The sequence below is a fragment of the Bos javanicus genome, chromosome 1, assembly GCF_032452875.1.
Source record: "Bos javanicus breed banteng chromosome 1, ARS-OSU_banteng_1.0, whole genome shotgun sequence".
NCBI classification, from domain to species: Eukaryota; Metazoa; Chordata; class Mammalia; order Artiodactyla; family Bovidae; genus Bos; species Bos javanicus.
Window position 1 is genome coordinate 112,639,819 of NC_083868.1, and position 10,573 is coordinate 112,650,391.

Here is a 10,573-nt window from a genome sequence, read left to right on the forward strand (position 1 = left end):
GAGCCAGGAAGGTCCTATACATGTTCATCAGAATGAAAGAAAACAGATGAGAAATTAGTGTTGTACTTGAATTAAAAAAAAAAAAAACCCTGATGTTTTAATCTGAAAAGGTGTGAAAAATAAATATATTATTTGAAACCACTTCAGCTATCTACGATCATTTCCTTCTTCTCTGGATGATCCTTTTCCTCCTCTGCTTCTCCTTTCAAGATGCTTAAATATAGGAGGAGGGAAGGGGTTTACAAGTCCTCATGGTAATAGGAAAAAGCAGGATTGTTATGGACTGAATTGTGTTAAAACTCCTTCAGTTCTTACGCTGAAGTCTTAATCTCCAAGGTGACTGAATTTGGAGAAAGGGCCTTAAGGAGGTAATTAAGGTTAAGTGACGTCATAAGTGTTAGCCCTATTCTGGTAAGACTAATGTCCTTATAAGACGATGAAGAGACACCCCAGAGAACTCTCTCTGTCTTTGTACATAAGCACATAGGAAAGACCAGGTGAACACACAGTGAGAAGGCAACCATCTTCAAGCCAGGGAGAGAGCTCTCACCAGAAACCAACCCTGATGCCACCATGATCTTGGATTTCAGCCCCTGGAACTGTAAGAAAATATATTTCTCTAGTATTGCCACTAGTCTGGAGTATATCATTATGGCAGCCTTAGCCAATTAATGCATGGTCCTATGGAAGGAGGTGCTAATGTTGACTGGTTGTAACATTCACATAAGTTTGTTTTTCTGGAGTGATGTTAGGGTATGGTGGTGTAAGGGTAACAATCTTTGGGTCCTGGAAATATTGACAGGCATACTCTTAACCCTCAGTTTATTTAGACTTCTTATCTCTATAGGATTTTCTTTCAATGGCAACAGGTGTTTAATTTTCAAAACTACAATCCCAGGAAGGAGAAAAAGTGGAAAGTACAAGAGAGTAGAAGAAAGAGGTGAAGAGAAAGATAAGAAAAGCTAGTAAAAACTTGATTCTTGTATATAGTGACTTAGAAAATGCATGATAGCACAGATGCATTTCTGCTTTGTGGAAACAGACATGCTAAATACTAAATGATTGGAAACCTAGAATCTTGGTACATACCATGCCAACTCAAATGACTAATGGAAAGTATTTATATGTACTAATTCTGTTTAATAGTGACTTTTATTTACTATATGCCAGAACTTAAGCCAAAAATTTTTACATATTTCTGTTTATTAAATTCTTATAAGAAGCTTATAAGTGAGTCATTACTAGCATCTCATTTAGCAGGTGAGGTGTAAGACATGTTTAGAATGTCACAGTATTCAGTGATAGAACGAGGATTTAAATCCAGATATACCTTAAGTCTGAAGTCTTGGCCACTACAATTGTGTGTTCTCTTAGAAACAAATGGAGAAATGAAGATACTTTTAATATGACTTCTCCAAATAAAGTGGTAACATTTGGCATCTTACCCTCATAAAGCTGAGTATTTCTGATATGTTATATAGATGATTGTGATATTTAGTGGTCAATATGTGTATGTTTGGAAGTACATTCTAAAAGAATTATAATTAAAGATTAATCATAATTAAAATGTTTTGTATGTTTTTGGGCCACAAAACAAAGGAAAATAAACAAGGTACTAATAAATCTCTTCCCGGGGTCCTTTTCTGGTTTCGCTGTTTTATCAGATGACATGGAACATTATTTTAAAATTCCAAGGCAGAATGAAATAACTTACCCACTTATAAAAGAGAGCCATATTTAAAGTATGGCCTTTTCAGAAATCATACTCTGAGAGACAATGTTTCTAAATTTTCATTTAAAAAAATTGTCTTTAATGGCAGGTTCTAAAATTTTTACTGTGTTCTTTTAAATTTGTTTTTCTATTTTTCTCAAAAGGATATGTAGCTACTAATTTTACATGTAATCTGAGTTTCGTTTGAGGATTTATCTCAATAACTCTGCCAAGATTTATTTTTCACATCCTGATAGTCTTATCAAACAAAGAGAGAACACGACTTGTCCTCTGATTACCAAGAAAGGAAACATCCAGGTTGGTTTCAGTCTATTCACAACATGTTGTTAAAGAGGAAGCTGGTTATTAAAGGGAGTTTGAAGGGAAAGCTATAAATTCTTTAGACTGTCATAGTTTATGGAATTGGAGAGATTCTTACCCACAAAACACCAAATCAGTGATTTTTGTATCCTACAAGTCTCACTGCTACATTTATGTATCTGTTCAAACCTAATCATAGCAATACCAAGGCACAGAAGTAAATTGGAAAGGGAATTAATTACCCTCAACTCAGCTTAAACTACTACTTCAGGGTTATGTATAAGTATTAAAGCATTAACTATGAAAATAAACAAAAAAACTTTAGCTTATTAAATGGAGATAAAGTATAATTTTTTTCATGAACAGAATTTCTCTAAAAGTGTTTCACAGAACAGAAGAACATTAATCTCCTTTTCAGGCTCTCATAAATTGGGGAAACTATCATAGGGGCGTTCCAGATGGCGCTAGTGGTAAAGAACCCACCTGCCAATGCAAGAGACATAAGAGATGTGGGTTCAATCCCTAGGTCTGGAAGATCCCCTGGGGAAGAGAATGGCTAACCACTCCAGTATTTTCACCTGGAGAATCCCATGGATGGAGGAGCCTGGCAGGCTATGGTCCATAAGGTTGCAAAAGAGTTGGATATGACTGAAGGAACTTAGCACTCACATACTACAGTTCACCACTCTCTTGGAGATTAACAAGTAGTGGTTTTAAAGAGGCTTGTAGTTAGAGAACCACTTTGAAGTCACTTAGCTTGAGTTTTTTCATCTTCTTGGGGCACAGAACTTTTTTGGAATCCTACTAACTAATCCTACTAATATTTCTGGCACATGCCCAGGGTAATGTTACCATAACCTTATCATTCCAATTCTGTTTTAGGAATATTAGATTATAATACTAATTTAACCAAACATTTTGCTTTTCAACTGAGAGGACTTGACCAAAAAGTGAACCATTGGAAGGTAGTTGTCAGAATTTGATATTTCAAAAAAGAATTAAAAAAAAAGAAAACACATAGAAATAAAACTGAGCATCTTGTCAGAGGCCAGATCACCCAGGGCCTTATAAATAATATGACCTTTCATCCTGAGCAGGATTGTGTGTACTGTTCCTGTGTAATTATTAGTAATGTTCTCCTTTACTCTAAAAAAGGTCCTGCTATGCACAATAAATTACATGTTCATTCACTTATGTGCTACTCTAAAGATCCGATGAGTCTGTCATATGCACAGGATTCTGCTTTTATCTCTAGTTGAGGAGTGGGGGAGCAGGATAGTGTGCAGTAAGGCCAGTATGAGTTAACCTAAAATGTTGGGGCCTCAAGTAAAAGTTTGGAAGAAAGTTATGGTGAATGTTGCTAGATAAATTTTAATGTCAAAAGATGAATGGCTAAATAATAATTAAGAGAATGGAGCAGAAGTTTAGATAAATTAGGAAGCTTGTTTGTTAAAGAGCTAGGTAAGTGAAAATGAGTCAGGTATGATGAAGACCATGACGTTAGCCCTTCAAATAAATACAGAATGGCCTTGGAGATGATACAGATGTTCCACAGTTTTTCCTAGTATCTTTGAGGCAGGGGTTGTCTCCTGGGAAATTTGAGCTGACAGCTCCGCTCATTGTCTAGATGGGTGGTTTTATGTATTAGATGCTCGGTGTTAACTACAGGTCACTGTCAAGGTCATGATGACTATGTAGATAGACCGAAATGACATCTCATATACATTGGAGATTTAAGAAGTCTGCTTACAATGCCAAAGGGAAAAGGATATATATTTTGTTTTCTTTTTTTAGCAGTTGGTTATTTACAAAATTATATCCCTACACCAGAACTTTGATTTGATTGAATAGGAAATGGAGACAACAGTTAAAAAAAAAAAAAGGCAAAACCCACAAAGAGAAAGTTACTTCTAACTCCTTCTCCCTCATCAGATCACATCTAGATGGATACTTATTCTCAATAAGTGTATATTTAAAATGAATCTTGACTTTCTTGAATGTCTAATGCCACTTCCATGGCTCATATCCCATATTTTCTTGTCTATACTGTTGTGTGTTGTGCCTATATATATATATATAATATATTGCTGCTTTGTCATAAATCTTGTCCAACTCTTTTGCAGCCCCATGGACTGCAGCCCTCCAGGCTCCTCTGTCCATGGGATTTCCCAAGCAAGAATGTTGGAATGGGTTGTCATTCCCTTTTCCATATATATAGTAAACCACGTATATTAGTATATCACATATATAGTAACTATATGAAAGTGAAAGTGTTAGTCCCTTATTCGTGTCCAACTCTTTACAACCCCATCGACTATAGTCCACCGGCTCCTCTGTCCATGGGATTGTCTAGGCAAGAATAATGGAGTGGATTACCACTATTCTCCAGGTGATCTTCCTGACCCAGGGATCAAACCTGGGTCTCCATTGTGGGCAGATGCTTTATCATCTGAGTCACCAGTGAAGGTCCTGTATACTATGCTATACATATATATATATATATATATATACTATATACTACAATAAATATATATATATATATATATATATCATAATACTATGTGCGCTTAGTTGCTAAGTCATGTCTGACTCTTTGCGACCCCATGGACTGCAGCCCTCCAGGCTCCAATGTACCTGGGATTCTCTAGGCAAGAATACTGGAGTGGGTTGCCATGTCCCCGTCCAGGGGACTCTTCCCAACTCAGGGATCGAACCCGGGTCTCCTGCATTGCAGGTCGATTCTTTACTGTCTGAGCCACCAGGAAAGCCCAAGAATACTGGGTGGGTAGCCTATCCCTTCTCCAGGAGAACTTCCCAACCCAGGAATTGAACCAGGGTCTCCCGCATTGCAGGTGGATTCTTTTCTAGCTAATCTCCCAGGAACCCCCATAATACTATATATATACAGTATATAAATAGCCTCCAGCTTTGTCACTGGACTCTACTCCTCCTGAATATATTCTTTATTTTTTATTATTATTATTATTTTTTTACGGTTGAAACCTTTATGTCAAAAATTTATAATAAATGTTTGGTATTAGTCCACATACAATTAAGTTCTTGGTGTAAAGTTACTTGGCTTCAAGAAGGAACATTTGGTTTACTTCACTAATAGGAATATCTCTTAGTGCTGGGATGGCCTCTTCTTGGTCTTTCTTGTGCTGTTGGTTTTCGGCATAGTTATCTGTGATATTATGAACGGAGTCAAGTGGAGAGGTACTCATCATGTTTATTCCAAATAAGAGGACGTAATTGATGACTACGGTAATGAGGAGATACACAGGCAGAGCAATGGCCCAATACTTTTGAGGCCAATAAGTTAAGCCTAAGGAGTTTAGCCAAGATTCAGGAATAAAAGCCCACACAAGATACAGTATGAAGCCAAATTGGGAGCTTAAGAAAAGAACAAAGCCATAAATCGCTCTTTCTGGCAACGGCGATGGTGAATTTTCCACCATTTTCCCCGTGGCTTTAGATATTCTTGGGTCCTCCCAGCGCCGACTCCCCCAGCGGCAAGTTCGGCCACCTCAGGGCCTCGGCCTCAGCGCAGGCGCGGACTAGGGGAGCTGCAGGAGGGCGAAAGAGGACCCGAATATATTCTTTAGTATTTCACAGGAGACTGCTAAGAACAAATATTTAAAAATAATTTTGATTACATCACCTCCTTGTTTAAGCACTTAATATTGTGACCCATATATATTAAAAACAGACCACCACATAGTTATTTTATGTATCACCAAGTTTAAAAACGCTACAAAATAATTCTTTCTTATTAGACTTTTTCTATCTAAAGACACTTTTAAATTTATTTGGCCAGATTTTTATTATATATCATTTCTGTAAATGCACAAGGAAGAAAATACAAGCTGTTGGTACTCACAATACAATTATGTAACAATCCCCGCTAAAGGACTCTGTAAATTGAAAGATACATTCTGATGCTAGAATTGTAAAAAATATACATCCTAGAATCAGTAAAAGATGGTGACTGTCCACCATATGACCCAGCAATTGCACTCGTTGGTATTTACTCAAAAATGTGGAAAATTTATGTCTTTGCAAAAATTTGCAGACATATTTATAGCTGCTTTCACCATTGCCAAGATTGGAAGCAACCAAGTTGTCCTTTAGTAGGTGAATGGATAAAAAAAAAACTGTGATATATCCAGACAATGAACTAATATTCATTGCTAAAAGTAAATGAGCTATCAAGTCATGAAAGGACATGAAGGAAAATTAAATGCATATATCTAAGTGAAAGAAGCCAACATGAAAAGGATACCATATGATTTCAACTATGAATATGACATTCTGGAAAAGGTAAAACTATGGAGACAGTAAAATGATCAGTGGTCATCAGGGTAGGGGGTCAGGAGAGTGACTGTTGGGTGGTGGTGACCATGGGGAAGGGTATGCATGTGTTGGGACAGGAGGAGTATGGGACATCTCTATGTCTTTCCCTGAATTTTATTGTGAATCTTAAATGTCTCTCTCTAAAAAAAAATTAAGTTTAAAGTTAAAAAATATGGTGAATACTAGTTTCATAACTCACTCTCCTCCTCCTCAGCCCTCTCACCTTTTACATAGTAAAAATAAAGTGTGAATCCCTCAGCTTGACATTCATGAATTTTAATTTCATAGTATGGCTCATAACTAATTTTTAACCTAACTTCTTTCCATTTACTAGTGTGTCGACATACGTGCACTTTCACACTCCTCTGCTTTTTGTCCCTTTCCTTCTCTCTCTAATGTCCTAGATTTATTGCCTCCTTTGTTTCCTCTCTCCATCCTAACAGTCCTAGTTCCTCCCTACTGTCCCAATAGCATTATCTGCACACTGATGGCCTATGGTTTGATCTCCTTGTTCTGTAGTTAGTAGAATACATGCCATTGACCAAGTCTTTATACAGGGCCTGGAGGAAAGGAGATGCTTCATAAACATATTTTGACTGAATTTAACTAAAATAAATTGGGAAGAAATTAATTCAAGGATAAAATAGTAAAATACATACAAAGCATTCTATCATTATCATCATCATGAACAAAACAAGACCTTCTATCTATATTTAAAATGATTAAAAATAGGCCTTGTCACTGTAGGTGACAAGCTTAGTGTTTAATATTTTTTTCTTTTTCTCAGGTGAAAACTTGCTAGGCAACTAGGAGTGATACTATAAGTCTTAGACAGGGAGCAGTGGCTGAAGGTCCCTGGGCTGCCTCAAGGTTATAGCATTGGGCTTCTCCTTTACCCCACATCCAAGGGCAAAGGAGAGGCCCCAGCAAGATGGTAGGAGGGGCAAAAATGCATTTAGAATCAAACCCCATGCCTGCCAGAGATGCTCAGAGAGCTCAAACATACTTTGTGTGCACCAGGACCCAGAGACCCCACAGAGATTGAGAGAGAACTGTGTTTGAATTCTCCAGCAATGGACTGCTGCAGGGGCAGGGGCTCTGGGTGCAGACTTGGGTATGGTATAAACCCTCCTGGAGGAGGTCACCATTAACCCACCATAGAGTTGCCAGAACTTACACTGAACTGGGGAAACAGACTCCTGGAGGGCACAAACAGAATCTTGTGCACACTAGGACACAGGAGAAAGGAGCAATGACCCCACAAGAGACTGACCCAGACTTGCCCGTGAGAGTCCAGGAGTCTCCCATGGAGATGGGTCAGCGGTGGCCTGCTGCAGGGTTGGGGGCTTTGAGTGTAGCAGTGTATGCTTGGGACCTTTTGAAGGAGGTCAACATTTTCTTAATTACCTCCACCATCGTTTGGCCTCAGGTCAAATAAAGGGAGGGAAGACAGCCCAGCCCTTCAATAAAAAATTGGATTAAAGATTTACTCAGCATGGCTCTGCCTATCAGAAGAAGACCCACTTCCCCCCTCAGTCAGTCTCTCCCATCAGGAAGCTTCCAAAAGCCTCTTATCCTTCTTGGTCAGAGGAAAGACAGAATGAAAACCACAATCACAGAAAATTAACCAATCCAATCACATGACCACAGCCTTGTCTAATTCAATGAACAATGAGCCATGCCATGTAGGGCCAACAAAGATGGACAGATTATGGCAGAGAGTTCTGACAAAATGTGGTCCACTGGAGAAGGGAATGGCAAACCAGTTCAGTATTCTTGCCCTGAAAACCCCATGAAAGTATGAAAAGGCAAAAAGATATGATGCTGAAAGATGAACTCTCCAGGTAGGTAGGTGCCCAATATGCTACTGGAGATCAGTGGAGAACTAATTCCAGAAAGAATGAAGAGACGGAGTCAAAGCAAAAACAACACCCAGTTGTGGTTGTGACTGGTGATGGAAGAAAAGTCTGATGCTGTAAAGAGCAATAATGCATAGGAACCTGTAATGTTAGGTCCATGAATCCAGGCAAATTGGAAGTGGTCAAATAGATGGCAAGAGTGAACATAGACATTTTAGGAATCAGTGAACTAAAATGGACTGGAATGGGTGAATTAAACTCAGATGACCATTACATCTACTACTGTGGGCAAGAATCCCTTGGAAGAAATGGAAGAGCCATCACAGTCAACAAGAGAGTCCAAAATTCAGTACTTGGATACAATCTCAAAAATGCCAGAATGATCTCTGTTCATTTCCAAGGCAAACCATTCAGTATCATAGTAATCCAAGTCTATGTTCCAACCAGTAATGTTGAAGAAACATTCCAGTCAGTAATGCTGAAGAAGTTGAATGGTTCTATGAGTACCTACAAGACCTTCTAGAACTAACGGCCAAAAAAGATATCCTTTTCATTATAGGGGACTGGAATGCAAAAGTAGCAAGTAAGAAACACCTGGAGTAACACGCAAATTTGGCCTTGGCATACAGAATGAGGCAGGGCAAAGGCTAACAGAGTTTTGCCAAGAGAATGCACTGGTCATAGCAAACACCCTCTTCCAACAACACAAGAGAAGATTCTACACACAGACATCACCAGATAGTCAATACCAAAATCAGATTGGTTATATTCTTTGCAGCCAAAATGGAGAAGCTCTATATAGTCAGTAAAAACAAGACTGGGAGCTGACTGTGGCTCAAATCATGAGCTCCTTATCGCCAAATTCATACTTAAAGAAAGTAGGGAAAACCACTGACCATTCAGGTATGACCTAAATCAAATCCCTCACGATTATACAGTAGAAGTGACAAATAGATTCAAGGGATTAGACCTGATAGAGTGCCTAAAGAACTATAGACGGAGGTTCATGACATTGTACAGGAGGCAGTGATCAAGACCATCCCCAAGAAAAAGAAATGCAAAAAGGCAAAATGGTTGTCTGAGGAGGCCTTACAAATAGCTGAGAAAAGAAGAGACACAAAAGGCAAAGGAGGAAAGGAAAGGTATACCCATTTGATTGTAGAGTTCCAAGGAATAGCAAGGAGAGATAAGAAAGCCTTCCTCAGTGATCGGTGCAAAGAAACAGAGGAGAAATATAGAATGGGAAAGACTAGGGATCTCCGCAAGAAATATAGAGATACCAAGGGAACGTTTCATGCAAACATGAGTTCAATAAAGGACAGAAATGGTATGGGCCTAACAGAAGCAGAAGATATTAAGAAGAGGTGGCAAGAATACACAGAAGAACTATACACAAAAGATCTTCATGACCCAGATAATCACAATGGTGTGATCACTCCTAGAGCCAGACATCCTGGAATGTGAAGTCAAGTGGCTCTTAGGAAGCATCACCACGAACAAAGCTAGTGGAGGTTATGGAATTCCAGTTGAGCTATTTCAAATCCTGAAAGATGATGCTGTGAAAGTGCTGCACTCAATATGCCAGCAAATTTGGAAAATTCAGCAGTGGCCACAGGACTGGAATAGTTCAGTTTTCATTCCAATCCCATAGAAAGGCAATGCCAAAGAATGCTCAAACTACCACAGAATTGCACTCATTTCACATGCTAGCAAAGTAATTCTGAAAATTCTCCAAGCCAGGTTTCAAAAGTACGTGAACCGTGACTTCCAGATGTTCAAGCTGGATTTAGAAACGGGAGAGGAACTAGAAATCATATTGCCAACATCCGTTGGATCACTGAAAAAGCAGGAGAGTTTCAGAAAAACATCTACTTCTGCTTTGTTGACTATGCCAAAGCCTTTGACTGTGTGGATCACAATAAACTGTGGAAAATTCTTCAAGAGATGAGAATACCAGACCACCTGACCTGCCTCTTGAGAAATCTGTATGCAGGTCAAGAAACAACAGTTAGAACTGGACATGAAACAACAGATTGGTTCCAAATTGAGAAAGGAGTACGTCAAGGCTGTATATTGTCACCCTGCTTATTTAACTTATATGCAGAGTACATCATGAGAAACGCTGGGCTGGAGGAAACACAAGCTGGAATCAAGATTTCCCAGAGAAATATCAATAACCTCAGATATGCAAATGACACCACCCTTAAGGCAGAAAGGGATAAAGCACTAAAGAGCCTCTTGTTGAAAGTGAAAGAGGATAGTGAAAAAGTTGGCTTAAAGCTCAACATTCAGAAAACGAAGATCATGGCATTTGGTCCCATCACTTTAT

The 10,573-nt window shown here is 38.7% G+C and overlaps 1 protein-coding gene across 1 annotated transcript; it reads right to left on the bottom strand.

Moving 5' to 3' along the window:
• Positions 1 to 5,028: 5,028 nt before the first annotated feature.
• Positions 5,029 to 5,610, bottom strand: LOC133254677 (phosphatidylinositol N-acetylglucosaminyltransferase subunit P-like). Its single transcript, XM_061428822.1, has one exon. It carries the CDS (start codon positions 5,488 to 5,490, stop codon positions 5,104 to 5,106), a length of 387 nt encoding a protein of 128 aa, XP_061284806.1. The 5' UTR covers positions 5,491 to 5,610; the 3' UTR covers positions 5,029 to 5,103.
• Between the last annotated feature and the right edge of the window lie 4,963 nt (positions 5,611 to 10,573).

Coding starts and splice junctions, on each gene's coding strand:
- LOC133254677 (XM_061428822.1), bottom strand. CDS start 5,490: ATGGTGGAAAATTCACCATCGCCGTTGCCAGAAAGAGCGATTTATGGC.